The 21,473-nt window shown below is 42.1% G+C and overlaps 1 protein-coding gene across 1 annotated transcript in view; it reads left to right on the top strand.

The window, feature by feature from the left end:
* The window catches only part of Hdac9 (histone deacetylase 9), a 463,183-nt gene that overhangs the window by 250,992 nt on the left and 190,718 nt on the right, over positions 1-21,473 (top strand). Inside the window, exons 15-16 of the mRNA XM_041657935.1 lie at positions 3,246-3,366; positions 8,079-8,128. Coding sequence (XP_041513869.1) covers positions 3,246-3,366; positions 8,079-8,128 — 171 coding nt within the window. The remainder of the gene's footprint in view (positions 1-3,245; positions 3,367-8,078; positions 8,129-21,473) is intronic.

Consider the following 21,473-nt stretch of genomic DNA (forward strand, 5'->3'; position numbering starts at 1 on the left):
CATAACGAGCCTCTTCGATGCCCATCTTCCTCTTGAAGTAGATTGGTGCTGCCAGGAGCAGAGTGTCTCATTGTCATGAAAAGTCCTAAGTTATTAAAACATTAAATGTCCTATTCTGTAATCTTTGAAAGACATGAAGAATGTCTATCTAAAATATATCTCTATATATCTAGAAAATCTAACTAACATGACTACAAGCTTTACTATTATCAATGATTATCCATTAACAACCTATATTTCTTAATTATACATTAAATTTTTAAATGAACTACACAATCACAATACCTTAATCAATATCAGAAATACATATACATATAACAGAATTGACCGTAAATCTCTAGCAAAATCTATTCTAATGCACATTATTCATACCTATATCATATCCCCCTTTAAATGTAAAAGAACATTTATAAACATTTTTTGGGAATATGGGCGCAGTTATTTCTCTCCAAACTGCTTCCTGCTGAATGGGGGCGTCGTTAATTAGGTCTTTCATGGTATAACCTGTGTGCTCAGTTGGCAGTTGAGCAAAGCAATTTTCTGAAGATGTTCACTGCAACCCTTCAGGAGGGCGTGGTCCATCATACCAAATCGGGATAAATGCAATCCACAAGGTCTGACCCTCTGTGAAAACAAAAGAAGAATCTCTTTTCCAAAGTATCATATCCTTAGATCCAAATTCATAATATCTATGTTGGATTAGTTTAGCAGCATTTATAAATAAATATCTTTTAGCATCTGTTGCTCCTTCCTCAGCATTTAAATAATTTAAAGAGAGCATAATAGCATACAGTATCAAAATTCTCTGTGTATTTTCCATCTTTGTGCAGCTTTGTTTTAACCTCTATTTTGTTTATTTTTACTTTTAACTCTTTGCTTTTTGAGACAGGTTCTCTGTATCTTTGACCTGAAGTAACTCTGTAGACCAGGCTGTCTTTGAACTCTCAGAGATCCGCCTGTCTCTGCCTCCCAGGCATTCGGGATTAAAGGTGTACACTACTACACCTTGAACTCACAGAGATCTGTTCGTCTCTGCCTTCTAGGCACTGGGATTAAAGGCGTGTGTTACTACACACAACAACTCTCTTCCTTTTTTTGGTTTTTACTTTAAGAACTTCAACTTTTAGTCTGCATATATTTTTAACACACTTTAAACCATTCAGAAATTTTCTTTGTCTTTGAATCTCTCTTTACTGTATATCTCTCTTTTTCTGACCACACGAGCCTTTAAATTACTGAGCAATATGGGTAGGATTAAAGGCGTGGCTTTGCCAGCTAGATCCAGTCCATTCCTTAGCTTTCCAGCCTCATGGCTGATATACAGGCTGTAGCCATGTTTACTGCAACAACTGTATGGCATTTCAAGGTCCCTGCCAGCAAGTGAGCTACAACAGACAACACTCAAGTCCTCTCTCGGTAGCCGGCCCTCCTGCCTCAAACAGTCAGAGTTTGCCCTGGCAGGATGGCCCAGAAAGCCAGCATTTTTAAACGGCGCAGCTTTTTTCCTGCTACGGCTGAAAACCGAAAAGCATGCTTTCAGCTTTTCGTCAACACCCTTTAAGTATTTCGTGGCAGGACCTCTTAATGAGCTGCAGGCTTTGCAGCTAAAGCTGAGTCAGGAAGCCTCTCTTAGATGAGGTGCTTGCTTGCCTCTGGCAAGCAGAGCAGACCGGAGAACACAGCGAGTCTAGTTGCCATCAAACTAATCGTAGCACTTTACTCCATTTATGCTCTATTCAAAAGCTCTGTCTCCCACAGGAGCCAGACAGAGATCGCAATGGCGGCACAGCCCCAGGAAGTCGCGCTTTAAAATGACACAGCGTTTTTTCTGCTACTGTTGCCGAATCAGGAAATCTCTCTACAGCACGCCACCAACAAACAGCAAAAATCTGTGTTAAACTCTCTCTCCCTTATTTTTAAGCCTTCTCAGGTTTTTTAAGTGGGTTTAGTCCATCACGTGGGGCGCCAACTGAAGTAATAAGGGTGGCAGGGTTGCGTTCCCAGAACCCCGGCCGCCCACATGGCTAGCTTATGCCCCAAAATAATTACACAGACACTGTATTCTTTTAAACACTGCCTGGCCCATTCTCTTCTAGGCTAATTCTCACATATTAATTTAGCCCATTTATAATCATCTGTGTGTAGCACCCCAAGGTGCGCTTACCAGGGAGATTCTAGCCTAGTCCATCCTGGGTCGGAGCTTCATCCCGGGAGCGGGGCATGGCATCTCTCTCTGAGGCGTCTGCTCCCGAAAGCGCTGTGGAGTCTCTGAGCTCACTTCCTCTTCCTCCCAGCATTTTGTTCTGTTTACTCCTCCCACCTATCCTCTAACCAATAAAATGGGCCAGGGCAGTGCCTTTATTAGCCAATGACCTTCCTCCATCAGAAGACCACACGTCGGCTAATTGAGATTTAATTTAATGCATTGTTTTGACAATTACAAAGGTCAATTCTTTGTTAGAATGAGTGAAATTCTCTCCAGAGCCTGAGTCTAGATTGTCTCAATTTATCAGTAGCGTTTGTATTTAACTGTGCATCTGTCACCGACTAAGACTTTTATAAAATACATTAAATGAGTCATTTTAAGAGCAGAATCTAGACTGAGGAATTGAAAAAAAAATTGTTAGTTTTAAAACACACAAAAAACTACAGTCAGATTGTCTTGTAAGTTTCTAAATATTGGCTGCAAATTTCTACACTGACTCAGTAGATACCTTTGATAGCCAGACTCTGAGCTGTATGTATCCTGTGGATACACTTTGAGAAATGTTGATCTAGTGTACGGTTACCATGAGGGGCGCACACACGAAGTAATCACCATGTTTGTCATAGTGAAAACCCAATGCAGTCAGATTTAGTGATGTTAATCGTATCCTTCCTTCAGCATCTTCTTCAGGTCAGTGAAAGACAAGAGAGCAATAAGTTTGCTCATTATATAAACCGTGACCCCTGTTTGATCTTGAGCAGACACTTTATACACAGGAGTCAATTTCTAATTTCTTTGTTATTTATAAGTTTATTTTTATGCCAGAAAAGAATAAGTTTAATGTCATTAGATGCCTATGATCTGAGTCTTGCATCTGCTCATTTTCCAGTTTTGGGTATGTTACTTTACCAAGCAGATTGTTTCATGCTTGCATGATGAATCTGAGTCCATTATTAATCATCTTAAATGTGACTGGAGGTCTCATTCTTTCCCGAGTGTTGCCAGTGGAAGACTGTAAATTGCTGTTGTTTTCTTTCAGCGAATTCAAGGTCGAAAAGCCAGCCTGGAGGAAATACAGCTAGTTCACTCTGAACATCACTCATTGCTGTACGGCACCAGCCCCCTGGACGGGCAGAAGCTGGACTCCCGGACACTGTTAGGTCTGTACGGGCCTCCCCTCTACTGAGAACAGCACATTCCACCACGGCCATTAGTCAACGCTGGTGTCAGCTCAAAATACTTGGCAAGCAGTGTGACAAAATAAAAATCAATTTTTCCAGCAGTTGCTGCCTGGAATGAGTTGTGTAAGATAGAAAAGCCAGTGCAGATCAAGAGAATCCTGCATGAGAAAATGACACGGCCGAGCGTGGGGGCTTATTTTTAAATTAACTTTTATTTGAGTAGCAGTTATATGGTAATGCTTTCGCATGTAGAAATATTGGAGTTTGCCAAATGTGTTTGCTCATCTTTTTAAATGGAAAGCTCATAAGACCTTTTCACATTCTTTATAAAGATTTCTTTTACTCTTCTTATTTTCTGTCTTTCAGTTCTTATTTCTGAGTTCCACACAGGGAGATAGCAGAGTGCCTTGTTTAAATAAAACCTGGAGGTCTTAATACAGTCCGTTAAATACTTGCTGTTCTTCTGAAAACTAAATATTCTAGTAAATGCTGCAAGTAGAAAATTAATGGTTGTAATTTGTTTTCATGAACAGATGATTTTTTCCCCTAAAACCATATCAGATTTTAAAATAAAATTTAAGCAACGACACTTAGTATGGATACTTGCAGCAGTATTTTTGGAAAATATTAGTGCAAAACAGTAGTAAAAAATTGTGTTTTATTTATAGCCCCTTATAATTGAATAACAATACCTAACTTGGAAACATATGTTAAATAATTGTATTTTACAATTTTAACTTAAAAGAAACACTTGAAAACTTGCCTCTTTCCTTTGAAGAAATCTATTGAATCAGCCTTACTTTATCAAACTCTCTTACATAACTCAACACTATTTCAAAGTAATTTATGTTAACTGGCCTTATGTAGTTCAGAGCAAGTCTATGGTGCTCATAGGGAAGCATCATGGAAAGCAGTGAAGCGAGGTTAGTGGCTCTGCACACGTCCTGGAACTTCTTACATGAGTGGCAAGCCCCTCTAATGAGGGAACCCTTCACTAGTGTGCCCTGCCCATGTGTGGACCAGCACAGGCCTTGCATCTCGGGAGAACTAAACAGAATGAGAACAAAGACATTCCTCAGTTTTTAGAAAAAAATGTTGCTCAAAATTGGTTCTGGTAAGCAATTTATTTCATATAATTAAATTCATGTATGACACACATGAATACAGATAAATCAATTTAAACATCTATAGTTTAGATCATTTTTCTGGTTCTTTTTATTGGGTCTATGAGCATGGCCCAGGTTGGCTTTGAGCTTTTGGTTCTCCCTCCTCAGCATCTCAAGAGCTGGCCACCATACCCAGGTCCCTGTCTTTTGGGTGAAATCACACTTTGAACATACAAATGCTTCACTCAGGTGTGTGTAAGCATTAGTGAGCATGGACTGATGTGTGCAGTCTTCCCTAGCAACCACCATTTCATTCTGGCAACCATCATTCCATGTTTTAAGAACAAAGACATTTGTTAATGAAGTAAATTTTGAACTTGGACAACATTATACTTTAGGAATACACTGTATTTATCAATTACAGATAACTACATTGATCAAGGCAACACTTTCAGTACGGGCTACCCCAGTGCAGGCAGTGCAGAGGGGCTACATTCTCTGAAGCCTTTCGGGCAGCCGCTCTAGGCCATTTTGGTGACACCTAGAACTCCCGGAGCCAGTGTGCAGAAGGATCAGTGCAGTTGGTCCCCATCTGCTCCTGCTCTCGGTAGATGGCTAGGTTCTCTTAAAAGCTTGTACTAAATTCTTTGTGGAATTTGGATTACTGTGCTTTGTGAGTCCTTAGTTTCCAATAGACAGGAATGATGCTGTTCTATGTGTAGAAACTCAGGATGCTTTGTCTAATGTATCCATCCTGTTCAGCCCCGTGCAACTGCTAGACTTCCCCTATTCCTCCCAACAAGATGGGAGGTGTCACTTCTAACTCCAGATTTATACTAGACTCCAGATAACTACGATTTTAATTAGAAGGAAGATTTAAGTAAAATTCAGTACTACCAGACCAACCAGTTTTTGTATCTTGAAAAACATCTATATATTACAAAGTAATTATGTTTTATTGTGACTGCCCATTTATCTCTGTAGATACTCTGGCCTTGTATGATGATATTTTGAAAATATTGTCCTCCCTGGTTTCTAGCAGGAGATTTTCTGTAGCATCAATGCCTCTGCCATTTTATCGCCATTTTCAGTTCCCTCCGGTTCATCAGATTTCAGGCCACTGATCAGTTAATACAGGTTGCCAACAGCAGTTTCAGAAAATGAAGTAAATGTTTTTCACACAGCTGAATTAAAATTATCAATTACTTAATTCACTTTTATTATCACATAACTAAAGTTTAAACTTCATTAAATAAACTTGTTTCCCTTATTCCCTTAGAGTTTAATGAATTCTTTGATCACTTCTTTAAAATACTTCATTGCACTAAACAGTTCCTTTACTCTCTGTTGCTCACTCATAAATAATATTTTAAGATATTAAAAATGTGTTTAATTCACATTTGAGATATGAGTACCCTTGTTAATAATAACAATATTAAACAAGTTTATCCTGCGGAGTTATGCAGAAGTGTTTGTTGATTTATGTGTGTGTGCTCACTTGTTTGTATGTATCAGTGACTTTTGCAAGGGCCCTGTGATCAGAGAACAAGTTACAAGACTCTTGTTTTCTCTTGAGTCCTGAACACAGGTTACCCTGTTTTGCAGCCCAACTAAGCCATCTCTCTTGCCCCTAAATTTTCTATCTTGTTTTTGTTTTTTGAGCCAGAGTTTCTCTTTAGCTTTGGGGCCTGTCCTGGAACTAGCTCCTGTAGACCAGGCTGGCCTCAAACTCCCAGAGATCCTCCTGCCTCTGCATCCCGAGTGCTGGGATTAAAGGCGTGCGCCGCCACCACCTGGCTCTGTTTTGTTTGCTTTTTAAGTGTCGTTTACTGGTGCCAGTTTTCCGAGGCCTTGTGCCTTCTACACAAGTGCTGTATGATTAAGCTCACTGAGCTACACCTCTTGTTTGTTTTTTAAGAAATAATGTCTCTACCTAATTAGACATATTCATTTACACACTGAGTGTTCTTTATAATTTTCTTGTAGGTTAGTGTACTAAAAAACACAACTCATAAAATGTATTTCTTTCAAAATAAGATCTCTTCGGTGACAGTCCATCTCTGTAGACTTACACTCCACTCGTGTGTATTTCACCACAACCTCTTTTCAATTTTAATTGGCATTTCACTGATTGGCAGCAGAGCATAGGTGAAGTGGAAGATTGTACCGGGCTCCACCAATGATGCTGAGTGCTTTACCTTCATTTCAGGAGACAATCATAATTAATATTTCAGGACATATGTTAAATTTGACTTTGTTTATATCAATAGACTCTCCCCCAAATGATACCATTCTATTATATTGCATTTTCAAATATTTGCGAACAATGGAGAAGCCTGTGCTGTACTTGATCTTACCTATTCCTTAGGTAGACTGAGATACTCAGAATATGTAAATATACATACACATTTCTAGGACTAAGTTCCTGGTTCTGGAGGGGTAGCTCGGTGGTTAGAGCACTGACTACTCTTGCAAAGAACCCAGTTTGGATTCCCTGCACCCACAGGATGTCTCATGACTACCTGTAGCTCCAGTTTTAGGGAGTCCCAAGCACACACGTGGTGCCCATACACATAACCTGGCCAAACACACAAAAATAAAATAATTAAATAACTAATAAAAAGCCAGTGACGCTTGAGAAAATATATTGCATTTGAACTTTTTTAAACAGCACTGTGAGCCACCCTACTGGAAAAGAAGCTCAGTAGATCACAGGGTCGCCTTCCATGAGTCACAGTTTTTAAATAACAGTTATTGCTGTATTTTAAAATTCTTTTGAGCTTGTTGTGGTGCTTTAGTGCTTTAGAGACTGGGGCAAGAGGATTGTTGTGAGTTCAGGGGCAGCCTGGGCCACTGAGAGAGTTGTACCAACCAGCAAGACAGAAAGAGATTCAATCTCAAAAACAAACAAACAAAACCAAAGTTGCTATCTTTCTGAGGAAGGCAGAGTGTATTTCCAAATGCCCTCAAGGGGAGGTGGGGTGGGCAGACTGTGTGTACAACCCACAATCCATCTCTGCTTCTGCTTCAACCCTGAACACACACAGCATCTCCCAAGGAGGGTTCCGGCAAGAGAGGGGCTTCAGGGAACGGAGGTCAGGGACATCTTGGAAGTTTGGGTGAGGGAGTAGGGGAGGCAAGGGGACACTGCTGCAGGCCAAGAAGTAGGGAAAAGCTTCAGCTTATGCTCAGCCAGTATCTCGACTGCAAAGGCCCCACGGGAGTCATGAGCTGAAGTTTTGTACCGCAAACAAACCAATTTTTAAACCAAATTTCATTTACATGTTCTTGTTCATGTGAGTTAACCAATCCTCTCTCTCTCTCTCGCTCTCTCTCTCTCGCTCTCTCTTGCTCCGTGTGTGTGTGTGATTTATTTTCCTCTTTTCATTGGCTTTGAGTTTGTAGTTGTGTACCTGTATAAAGAAGCAGTGTGTTCTGAAGATTAACTCCGATTGGTCTAAATTTCCGTTTATTTTCTAATAAGTGAAATAAAGAACACATACGGCGTACAATATGTTTCTAAACACCCGAGGAGTGAGAACTGTCCGTTCATAGCATTTATGTTTCCTGTCTCTCACTGTGCAGGTGACAAGTCCCGAAAGTTCTTTTCCTCGTTGCCTTGTGGTGGACTTGGGGTAAGTAGAAATTTGTTTACTGCTTTTAAGTTGCACAGGCTTACAGAAACTCTTCCTTGATTTCCAAGGGTTGGCTTGCAGAAAGGGCTGAGTGTGACCTGCTCAGCTTGTTGCAAAATCTGGAGCTTCCTGTTCCAAACAGATTTATGGGTTTCGAGATGATGACTTACACCGAAGGCAAGGGCCTATCCGTCCGCGCTGTGTGATAAGACATGCACTCCTCGAGATGGCTTTGTTAGACTTTCCTGTGGCAGGAGAACTTTCCCAGAAACGATTTCTAAGTGACTGTGCTCACAACTCCCCTTTCTCTAGTTCCACCAGCTGTGTGCATGCATTAAAATGCCACGGACTATGCAAAGCGCTTTGCACTGTGGGGCACGTTGTGAGCCCCTTGAGGTTGATTTTTTTTCTTCTTCTTCAATAATTAGCAAAGACTTTTGACCCAGGATATTTATACCACATTTCAAGGAAAGATTTGTTCAGATTCAACAACATATGAAGAGAAATGTCTCCATTTTTGTGGATGAGAACAAACCCTATAGCCTGCAATCTATTTAGAGTTAATCCTTACCAGTAACAAACCTTCATTCTCTAACAGAAAGTGACCAGTCATGTGGGGTAGTCTACCTCTCAGAAAGTGTCCAGTCATGTTGGTACAACTTACCTCTAGGTCAGCTTCCCAGGGACTCAGGCATTTAAATCAAGCACAATTTTGCAGCACACAACGCCTGTCTGTGCTCTATGCGCTACCATATAGTTCATGATCTTCCAAGCTTCGTGCAAGGGGCTGGAGGTTGAAACACACAAAGACACACAGACAGAGATAGAGACACAGACCTCTAGGCACTGGTAAGAAGCTCTTTATTGAATAGCACCATGGAGGCTTAGATACCGAACACAGTCAGGTGGGCCAACAGGTGAAAACCTCATCCTCTGACCCTCAAGGCAAGGCAACACGTGCTCGTGAAGCAGAGCCGGTAAACAACCTTGACACAGCTTTCAGTAACTCAAATCAGAAGGAAACTAAAGATCTCTAGCAGGGAAGAGTAGCTGAGGGCCAGGACTCCAAATGGTCCCAACACAATTTATAGAATTTGAACAGAGAGAACAAAAATCATGTTTTTGATAATTCTTTGCTAAGCCTTATACAGAAAATTTCCATAGACTTCTGTTCATCTCATCATTTTAATGTTGCCTAATCTAGGAATCTCTTCCTGTTCCCTAATCTTGCCTCTCTGGAAATAAAACACCAACACTAATCAATATCTACTTGGACTGGACAGTTTATCACAATTGTTTCAAATCCCACAGCCAGTGGTGAAGGGCTAGAAGGACCAATGGGCACACTCACAAGTAGACGCTGTGAAGCAGCCTTTCCAGTTCTTACACGGGCTTCAACATCTGCAGATGGCCGCTGGCTAGTCCTCATCCCTCCAGCCTTATGGTGCCTGGGGTGGCCTCCTTCGTAGCCGCTCACCACTGACTGTGGTTGTTTGAACCTTGACACAGAACAGTCACCATCCCACTCTAGAGCTGGCTAGTGCTGGGAGCTTGCTGGACATTTCTAAAAAGGCAGAGGATAAATGACTTTTGAAATGGCTTTCATTGCCTTCGCCAGCATGTTCTAATATCACCAGTGACCGTTCTGGGAGAAAGAGTGCTTACTTACAAGTGGGACAAAGAACGACACGAGGCTATTTTCTGGGAACTGTGGTAGGAAGGATATCACAGCTAACTAAAGGGACGGTGGAAATCTGTTCCTGTATCTATACACATTATTTCCTGACACACAGCTGAGCTACCGATGCCTCCGGGAGACTCCCCTCCAAAAGATAACCTGAGTTCATGCGGTCCACCCTTCAGAGTGCCCCTACAAACCCTCACTAAACTCACGCCAAGTTAACTTAATCTTCTGCGAGAATGACTTCAGTAACCTCTGTAAAGTACCTGAAGAAAGAGTATTGACTGCTCCTGCTGACTCTGTGTGCCCGGCGTGAAGCACAGCAGGGCCAAAGAACACAGTCTTATCCTTATCTCAGACACAACCCTGATCAAAATGGCGGCAGTGCTGGGGGACAACGACAGGGTGGGCAGAGACAGGAGGAGACGTAGGTCAGGTGGCCTCACTGCTCCTGGATGTGGTTGGGAAGGACTTGAGAGGGACACTGTGATTAGCAAATTTTATTCTGTCGTCTGGATAGGACTTGTTGAATCGTGTGTGTGTGTGTGTACATACATGTATGCACTGTATACCAAGAGCCACTTGATAATGCTGTGGCAAAGTTATATGGTTCAATAGTTTCGTGTGTCTGTGTAGTTACATTTTAATTTCGTCTGTTGTATATATAACAGTTGTTATATATATGGGTTGGGGAGAACCCAAGACAAGACTGTGGAAGTCAGCAGCAACTCTGGGGATTTAACTCTCTCCTTTCACCATGAATTCTGGGGATTAAATTTAGGTCAGAAGCGCTTTTACCCACTGAGCCATCTTGGGTCTATAATTATTTTTATTAATTATTACTGTTATTTTAAAGAACCAAATCATATTCTTGACTATACCTGAGCCGTCTTGCTTCCTTGGGTCTTGAGTTTTGATACAGCCCTAGGAAGAGCTCTGGATCCTTTGGATTTGAACCGGCCTATATTGTCACCTCCAGAACAACCACAGATAAAGCGTATATAAGAGACAGCCAATATGAACCTGGAGTAGCCCAGTTAGGAGTTAAGGATGCACCATTGGAATCGTTTGGTAATCGCTTTGGTCTTAAAAACACTCCTCTGGTTCAAATTATCTAAGAGAGACCCATTGCTTTCAGTTCAGAAATACTCGGTGATTTCCTGGCCTGAATGTGAACTGTCATTGCTTTGAATCTAGAGCTTGATTCTCTCTGGGTTTAGTGTGAAGCTACTGAATGACGATGGATTAATTGGTTTTTGAGGAGATGACCTGGGACATTATGAAATCAGAAAACCTCTGCTTCTTGTTAGACTTCTCCCCTAGAATTGCTCGCAGTAATTGGATTCTCGGTCAGGCAGCTCGCGGGCAAGCACCATTTAGGATCCATTAGGATATGCTCTCCAGAACCGGGTTTTGAGCGACAATGTCTGCTTTCCAATCTTTTTTGTGCTCGAGTCTCATTTTCTTTGTTACCAGGGCATGACTCATTTCTAATTATGAAGCAATGCCACTGCAAGAAAACCCACCATTTGAAAGATGGCGTTGCCAAATCTGAGCCTTGGCCATCATGGAGTGAAACAGATTATCAGGAGACCCTGGGAACAATAGCCCGAGCGAGACCATGCTAGTTTTCTCTCCTCAGGATACATCACTAAAAGTAGTGATCATTTTCCTGGCCATCTGACCTATGGCTATGCGAAGAAATCTTGAAGTCATTTCTCAGCCTTATTTTACCCCTCTTCGCTTGATAGGGAAAAAAAAAAAAAACCACAAACGCAAGGACGAGCAGGCTTTTATGATAATGTCGTCATCAGCTCCCGGCTTCAAACGCTTCTGTGGCTTTTGAGATGTCGTTTATAACTTGGAACTGAATCGACCCATAATTCCCCGGGTACACTTAGAGAAATTGATAACAGACTCTGCCCCTCTTTTATGGCTCAGAGGAGGCAACTCCAATCACATCACTATTGGCAGGCAATATTATTTTTTGACATGGTTGTAAAAGTATAAAGGGGCTCATGGCATTTGTTTAGATGAGGAATGGACTCTCAAGCTCTGCTGGGGTTTATGGGAGCCGATCAGTGAGAAGAAGAGGGAGTATGGTGTTTGCAAACAGGATATGATTTTATATAAGTTTGGGTTTCATGCTCTGTTCCCTGGGGAAAGCCCTGCAGACAGCAGAGAATTCCACTTTTATCCTCCAATAAACCAGCCCCCAGTGCCAAGATGTAGAAAAGAACATTGCTCACTGGGCAGCATTGGGCCTTGCTGGGAAGAGGAGGGACTGCGAAGAGGAGGAACAAGTCCCTAGACCTTGAGAGGCACAGGCACAATGCATGGCCAAAATCCATCTTATTTTTTTGTCTGTGTTCTATATGATGACACCAGGATCTCACACACTTAGAGGGCTTGTGGATGTCATTTTTATTTTGTTTTATTTATTTACTTAGGGGCAGGCAAATGGAAAAGAAATGATTGTGTGTGCTGGGGGATTGGTCAGTTAGCCTGAGGTCTCCTGCAGACACCCCAATTATGTGCCCCTGTACAGGGGCAGATTGGGATGAAATCCTGTACGTTTGTTTTTTTTCCTCCTCTCAGAGCCGGTCTTCTTTCCCATATGCAAATTTACATATACGTATATTTGCATATATATGACCACCTCCATTACCAACATGCAGAAACTAAGGACATTGGACATTTGCACCATCTGGATAGCTTTATTGTTTCTACTGTGCACACTGCAGTGGTACCTCACTACCTTAAGTACCCTCAATAGCTGTGACCAAGTTCCATGGCAAAGCCTCTGACAGGTTGCTCTGAATTTCCCTTTCTGTTACATAATACTAGAGAATGATTTAGTACCAAATGTACCAAACATACCATTAAGCCCAATACTTTGAAAGGTTCATTGGGATTTATCTGCTATTTAGAATTGTCTTCTTCAAAACATTACTAATGATTTAGAAGTATAACCTGTGCTGTCAGGTGGTGACTGCAGGCGGGAAGAGGTCCAGGATTGCAAAGACTGACTTCCTCGGGCCCGGGGATGGCCTGGTTTGGTCGGATGCTCTGTGGGGGTACAGGCAAGTGGATTTCCACAGCAGAGAAGACGGATGGTGTAGGGGTGCACAGTCGTGAGCAGATCCCCGAGAACACTGAGTACTGTGCCGTGGATGTTTGTGGGAGTCGTGTAGAGCGAATCTGTCTGAATGTGAGAGTTGAGGAGGCAGCCTGGCATAACTGTCCTGATGGTAATGCCCCTCCGTACGGCTGACCGTTGTACCAACCTGATGCCACTGGGAGAGAATTTCCACTCTCCCGACCCGATAGAGCAGTTCGTGTTGAAGCATGCCAGACATCTGGGTGTTCCTTAGGTTATGATATTGACAGAGGAACCTCTTTTTTTTTTTATCAAATCTCATCTCGTGCTGTTCCACACCAGTAACCTCCGCAGGCACAATGCCTTTTATGACATCAGCAGAAAGAGTGTGCTCTCACGCGGAGAAATCAAGATAGTGTTCATTCCCCTTATATTCACGTGCAGCTCAAAGGTGAATGTAACTATGCATGCTCCCCCCCATCCCTGGATCACACCAGCATCAGGACCATCCCCTCAGCACAGAAGATTCGCCATGGTTTCTCATGTCTCCTTTCCTTGTCCTCAGCCTAGTGGTATTTCATTAGTTTTAAACTTGGTACAAATGACACTAGGAGGATACCCACAACACCTGGAAAAAGTCAGATTGATAAAACTGTCCTACTGAAATAGTTTAGTTATTTCATGTTGTGAATTCTATTCAAAACTCATGTTGCCCTTGACTTAAAAAATGTAGCAAGAATTATTTTTCAGGAAGTTTCTAGTATTATATAGATTATGCTAATTGTATGTCCTCAGTTGTATAATAGCGGTGGAGTATTGACAACAACATATTGGTACTCAGTGTTTACTGTAAATGCTGGCATTTTATAAATATTGAGAGCACAGAAAGCTTAGCTGTGGACTCTGTGGTTGCTGCAGATAAATTAATGGGATGAGTTTGAGCTTTTATATAAACTGACACACACACAGAGTGAGCTGCTGGAGAGATGGTTCTGTAGGTAAGGACGGGGACTTCCGTCTAGAATGTGCGTGTGTGTCCCCGCGCCCACCTGGTGGCTCACAAAAGTGTGTAACTCCACCCAGCATGTCTGATCATGCATGTGGCGCACTTATGTACACACTGGCAAAACATTCATACACATTTAATTAATTAATTAAAAGCCATATGTGGTATTATGAAATAAAAACCCAGAAAAATTGAAACATACTGACTAGATTTAAACATATAAACATCTGATTGTCACTTCTAACTCTCAAAAAAAAAAAATATAAGGCCAAGTGAAAGTTAAGGGCAAATAAAGGAAATGGAACTATCCAGATATAAATAAACAATCTTCTGACAGCTTGCTGTGTGGTAAACTGAGTCCCAGCTCAGCATTTTCATTTGGATATGACAATATCAAACTCACAAGGTTTTTATTTTGTTTTTGTTGTTTGTTTTGTTTTGTTTTTGTTATACTTCGATCTCCAAGGAACCAAGTGTCAGAAACCCAGCCTCATAACAAACTAAACCCCAGTACACAATAGTGATGTTCCATTATTCGGACTGTCTGTGACTACAACCATACCACCCCTAACACATCTGACCTTGTCTACTTTGTCTGCTTTGTCTCTATTAACAAAGTTTCTGCTTTAGTTAACATAAAACGGGTGTTTCTTCTGTTCGAATCTAAAACTAAAATGAAAAACAATCCCAATGCAACTTAAGCACTAGTGAGGGAGAGAAACAATGGATATTTATCAGTTGAAGTGTGCATGTGTGTATTGTGTGTGTGTATGTGTGTGTGTGTGAGTATGTGAGTGTGTTGTGAGTGTGTGTATATGTGTGTGTGTGTTGTGTGAGGGTGTAAATGTGTATGTGTTTTGTGTTAGTGTGTGTATATGTATTTATGCATTGTGTTTGTGTGTGTATTGTGTGCAGATGTATCTGTGTGTGACTGTGTGTATGATTTTTGTGTGTGAGTGTGTGTGTGTGTGTGTCTGTGCTTGTATATGTGTATCTCTGTGTGAATCTGTGTGTGCGAATATGTGTTTGTGAAGACTGTTATAGGGAAGAGTAAACAAACATGGTGTTGAGTCTTGCGTGGTTGGAATACTGAGCTGGAGAATAGGGGAAAGTGCTACTTTTTCACAATTAGAATAGGAAAAGTAAGAATTGGATTGAGAACCCCAGAATTTTAGTGACTGGCTCGAAGGGGAGTGTTATAAGAAGGCTGCTTGTTAGTTCCTGGCTGCTCAGCCCTGAAATAATCACACATATTATTTAAATTACTGCTTGGCCCGTTAGCTCTAGCTTCTTTTTGGCTAACTCTTCAATATTAATGTAACTCATCTCATTAGTCTGTGTATCACCATGTGGCTGTGGCTTCCCGGGTAAAGTTCCATCAGGCATCTGTCTCCGGTGGGGGCTACACGACTTCTCTCCAAATCCACCTCCACCTCCTTTCTCTGAGCATTCAGTTTAGTTTTCCCTGCCTAGCTCTGTTCCCTCATAGCTCTGCTATAGGCCCAAAGCAGTTCCTCTATTAACCAATGATATTCACAGCATACAGACAGGAATCCCACATCAGAGGAGTCCAGAAAATAGAGACCTCTATGGAGGTAGTATAGAAGCAGTGAGAACTCAGAAGGTCGAAAAAGAGCCACAACTGCCAGACATCTGGGAGAGCTAGCCCATCCTCACTGTGAAATCATGGATAACAGTAGGAGGGTTGTTTTGTCCAGAACCCAGAGTAGGTGGACTTCCTTTTAATTTCTGGATTTTGGTGCAGTAGGCCAGTATGGAGGAGTGATGAGCACACCTTGAAATCCTAAGATCTCCAAAGATCTGGCCAGGAATGACAGGAAGAGCCTAGGTGCAAACACACTTATCTAGACATTCAAAGGTCTAGGACTTACATGTGGTCTGTGTGAGTGACCCCAATGTCTGAGACTGTGTGTTGGGGTTCCCAGTCTCTGGGGCTATTATTTCTATATACTTTATTATTTAGATTGTCAAGCTAAAGTTATGCACCGCCCTCTAGCATCTGCCCATTTTCAAGTCTGATGCAAATTTCATGACGTTTGCATGTAGCACATCTGCATGTTGACAGAGGTTTCTGTCTGCCTGGTCCCGCAGTCATTCAGGCCCAAATAAACACACAGATGCCTATATTAATTTTAAACTGATTGGCCTATTAGCTCAGGCTTCTTGTTAACTCTTATAACTTATATTAACCCATAATTCTTGTCTGTGTTAGCCACGTGGCTTAGTGCCTTCTTTGGCAAGGCAGTCACATCTTGCTTGCTCTGTGTCTGGCTTCCTCTCTGTCTGTGATGACTGCAGACTGAAACTTCCCTCCTCGCAGAATTCTCATTGCTCCACCTCTACTTCCTGCCTGGTTGTCCTGCCTATACTTCCTGCCTGGCTACTGGCCAATCAGCATTTTACTAAACAAGTACAAGAAACAAATCTTTACAGGGTAAAACCATTGTCCCACAGAGGATGTACATGTATTTTTGTGGCTTCTTAGCGGGCATTTTTGTTATGACATATTTATCTATGTCTGTTTCCTCCTTGTTTATATCTGAGCTGCAAGAGCCAAGAGAACAAACATACAAGTAGGTTTCATTAGGTTACTATATGGGCCAATAAATGCCATCTCATGACCCTCCCCCCTTAATTCTCAACATGGGTTTCTCTGTGTAGCTTTGGAACCTGTCCTGGAACTTGCTCTATAGATCAGGCTGGCCTTGGAATCACAAAGATGCCCTGTCTCTGTCTCTGGAGTGCTGGGATTAAAGGCATGCACCACCACCGCCTATCCAACATCTGAGTTTTTAAAGATTTACTTTTATGTGTGAATGCCTGTATGCATGTATATTCACCACATACATGATTGGCACTGTGGAGGACAGAAGAGGATGTAGGATCACCTGAGACTGGAGTTACAGGTATTTGTGAGCAACACAAAATGAGTGCTGGAAACTGGGGTTCTCTGCAAGGGCAGCAGGTACTCTTAACTACTGAGCCATCTGTCCAGCTCCTGACTTCCCCATTTTTATTTTATGACTTCTAATTTTGATTCGTAGGAACGTGTTCCATGGAACACAAGTGATGATATCTGCATTTTAGGAATACTTTTTGCTGTCATTTGCCAGTCTTTACCCTCAGCGTATTCTGTGTTGAGACATTATCACTATATTTTTGGACTGAGTCATTTGGAATTGTGCCCAGAAGACTGATTTTGGTGCTGATATTATCCATCAAGAATGGGACAGAGAAGATGTTTTAGAGGACGTGACTCCACAGAGAAGCCGATGAACCATGGCACATTAGTGTTGGGAAAATTGGGGTGGTTCACAGCGTCACAGAAGAAAATGGCAATTACGTAGGCAAGCGTCCAATGACAATCCACGTCAGTCTTCTCAGTCTGCACAAGAGGCCCAGGCATCTCGTTCCTAAGGATGCCACGAAGACTTTGTATTCTACAGAAGAGAAGCTGCCGTTCAGAGAGGCCACTTCCTTGAGTTACACGAATAGGGGTTATTGGAATAGAGGTGGGCTGACCTCTTAGCTCTCAACCTCAGTATTGGGCACTCACACTTCACTGTGATTTAACCTCATATAACTGTCACTAGTCCTGTCTGGAACAAAAACACCCCAACCACAAGGAAAAAATATAATTTCTTCTTTTACCAAAAGCATTTTCTTTTTTTTATTAAAACTCCTATGAAGGGTTAAATCTAGTTCCCATGGGTTGGGGTTAAAAAGAATTTCATGTCAGTAGAAAGCATGTCTCTGGGAAATCTACGCGTTGGACCAAACCACTGAGATAATGCAGAGGAAATCTCATTCCACACACCTACTGAGGCAGCTTAATTTTATTAAGCTGCTCTCTGTAGAAACAGGGCTATAACATTTGCCATCTGATGAATATGGGATTAGCGTATTATGAAGTACTCCTTACATGGAATATACTTCAGATGAAATGAAGCACTAAGTAAATCATAGAACGGTGTTTCTTGACTCTGTTTCTAACTCAGCTCTAAGAGGACGGATGAGTACTCACTGAAACTATGTGTAGCAACAACAGGATGCTCAGATTGCTGGCCTGGCCCTTTTAACCTACAAAATCCGTATACTATTTGACACACTCATGAGTGCATCAGTATCTTTAAGTAAGCATCCTTCAAGTGTCGAGACGCAGCCCCACTGCTAAAGCAAACACACTCTGTCCTTTATTTCTGGCAACTTAAGAGCAAAGGGATACTTTGCTGAAGAGGATGAGTAACTAGAATTCACACCTGCGAGATCCGTGAAGCTTCCAGAAAGCAGTTGGTCATACTGGGAATGGTTGTGGTTGCGTGTGAAGGCTGTCAGCATTCCCCTTGACTCCTGGTGGTGACACGAAGTTCATGACTTCTTTCCATATGGAATATCAGTCACAGTGTTCGTTCATCATATCCATGCTTTTACCGGGAACCTGAGGTCTTTCTTCCCCATAACCACTCTGTTTATTTTTCATCTCACCATGACTAAAGAAGCTAAGGTGTGGGCATTACAGCCTACAAGTGATCCCACGGGAGCAGGCTGTCAGTCATGTCTCCTCCGAGAGGTGAGGAGAAGAGAGAACGTATGTGGGTTTGTCTGCCCATTGTCATCGCGAATCCATCTCAGCTTCATTTCAAGAGTCTCGGGGTGTCAACAGACCATGGCATGACTCCGTACATGTCTGTTTTGTATCATGTGAGAAGCAAGCATGCACATCATCACAGGCTGTAGAGATGACGGAGGAAGAGCACACACGGAACATGAGAATTATGAGTCCCAGCACCATCCCACAGGAGGAAATAAATGACAGTCACTTTGAATCAGAGAGGTCTCGCGGGGTTTTAGGAAATGGTAAAGTCACTGCAGAATGGTTCCTGAAGAGTTTGATGATGATGTTAAGATGTCTTCTTTCAATCTGCGATTCTAAAAAGTTGGCCATACAAAGCCTCTGCCAATTATTGATCCGAGTTTCAGTTTCCGCATCTACCCAATAGAATTCAAGAAGCCTCCCTTATTACACGAACCTCCCTGAGGGTCAAATGTGATGATGTATGTTAGTATACCTCCGCCCCATCCCCATGAAATAGTCCAGTGGCTTTGGGGAGCAAACGCATGTGTGTGCCCTGGGAAAGCCGGCTTGAACCCTTGAGATCTGACGTGATTGCTGAAACAGCAGATGATCTGTCGCGAAAACCATGACACCATAGGACGCTAATCCAGGGCCATAACTGGGAGGCTTTACTTTCAGAAACGTCAGTGAGGATACAGAAGCACAGGGGCGTTGATTTACTAATTATTAAACTTGGAATCAAAGCCCTGATTGCCAGTACTTCATCTCTAACTTCACAGTGAGGACCGGGTGGGACCAGATAGTCTGCACGTCTCACAATGTGTACGGGTAATGTCTGCGCTACCCAAGCAGGGTCCCTGCCCCAAGTGTCAGGATTCTGAGGAGTAGCTACACACCGTTTAACTTCTCTAGGCCTAGGTTCTTTGCCGACTATGTCAAGAGAGAGGTGAACAGTCATCTTCCCTGGGTATCACACAGGGCGTGGCCATTGCCCGCATTTGAAACTAAGGTTTTATAAAGATTCTTTTGTTTCTTCTTCAGAGGTCGGTTAGCAGACTCCCACTATCTCATAACTAGGGACTTAGTTGTCTTGTGCTCTAGACAATCTATCTCCTTTTGGAAAATAGATACTGGAGAGAGAAATTTCTAAGGAAGTCAAGGAAGTCCATGGCCATAGAATGTCCAGATATGTGGGCACTGTACAATGTAGGTGGTTAAGTGAAGACCCAATGTCACATGACGTATAAAGTGAAGCCCAAAGCATGGGCAAGTGAGAGTTGAAGTCCTGGACTATACTAACTGCAGAAGAGACGGAAGCTCTTCATTAAATCACAAACATATTATAGGACCTGAACGGGTGGCAGGGGAGGAGACCTTTAATAATACATTGTAGGTTCTTAGCTGCAGTGAAATCCTGACCATAGAAGTGTGAGCATAAGATCACTGCTCACATCCATCAGTTCATTATCTTAGCAGAACTGAGAGAATCTCTCTTATGTGTCTCATCCTTGAGATGTGGTTAGAAGCCAACCACCATCCCAGGCTTAGGGCATTTTCCATCAGTGTCATGGTGTATTATTAATTATTAATAGGGATGTTATGCAGCAAACATGTATAGACCAGACGTGAAGTTCACCTTCCTGTTAGTCCAGCTAATGTTGCCAAAACAAAATACTAGCGACTGGGCAACTTAAGCAGAAAGCTATTTCTTCATAGTACTGGTGGAGAGAAATCCAAGATCGGAGTGTGGGCGCATCTGGCTTTTCAAAGGCTCCTGCCCGCCCTGCATTTGCAGGTAACAGCCTTGCACCTCTCCTGGTCTTCCGATTGTTCATATGTATGCTTCCTGCGTCTCTTTCCTTATAAAGAAATCCATCACTTTGCAATACACCCTTATAATACATCCAATCTTATGGAACTTTGAAAGACCTTGTCTCCAAATGTGTACACAATAAGGACTTTAATGTCAGGAAGGAGGTCACGATTCAGCCAATATGATTGATGACCAAGGCAGACTTAGGTACAATCCCAGCTATTTATTAACTATTTATGTTTAAGTTGCCTAAATTCTCTAAGGTTCAGCTTCTCCTCTTCCAGCAGAAACTAGTCACGCACCTCAGTGTTAAAAGAGGAAAAGCACACACGCAGGGGGTGCCACCATATCACCAAGGACGTGTGAGATGCTGCTGAATCTATTTATGGGATGATCCATCTGACACACCTACGTCCACTGAATCTGCTAAGAAGTGAGATTTTCCTTTCTGTGGACTCCCTACTCCCACCCCTTCTGTGTCCATGACCTGAAACAAAGGATTAGGATTTCTGGATCTAGCTCTAAGAGTGATGGGTTCAGAATAGAAAAATATTAATATTCTCAAATACCCTTTAAATGAAGTAAAATAATATTTTAACAAAAAGAAAAAAAAATTTGACTTGTAGCTCTCAGCTTTCTCAACATATAGGGCTTAAAACAGAATAAGCTAGTCAAAAAATTTAAAAAACAGTATTTTGTATGTTAAACAAAGTAAGAATTATTTTAACAATCTGAAAACACTGGATTTGTTTTCTATATTACCAAACCAGAATGCTCCATGCAGAAACAGTTGAGTCACAGTAGACGGCTGCTTTAAAATAAACGCACTACCTGGGAGAATGCAAAGTTCAAGATGCCCTTAATTACATTTGCCACTAACGATTCTATAGCATGCTTCCAAAGGCAGAGTCTGCGCCTTGATGAAAAGCCTCTGCTTTATTGTTGAGTCTGGTGTCTGTCAGGGGTCTCCAAGGGCATCTGATCATTATTTAAGCTTAAACTCAATTATTCAGGCATGCCCACGGCCCTAGGAGCCCAGCACAATAATATCAAATGCTCACAGAACTGCTTAGTGCCAGGAGAGGGGCTTCAATGCCCAGCTTGCAGGGTGAAATGTTCAAGACATTGGAGCAGCCATCATGTGCCAC

This window comes from Microtus oregoni, unplaced genomic scaffold (genome assembly GCF_018167655.1).
Source record: "Microtus oregoni isolate MIOR12 unplaced genomic scaffold, Mior012 000009F_ref0000495, whole genome shotgun sequence".
In the NCBI taxonomy this organism is placed as follows: Eukaryota; Metazoa; Chordata; class Mammalia; order Rodentia; family Cricetidae; genus Microtus; species Microtus oregoni.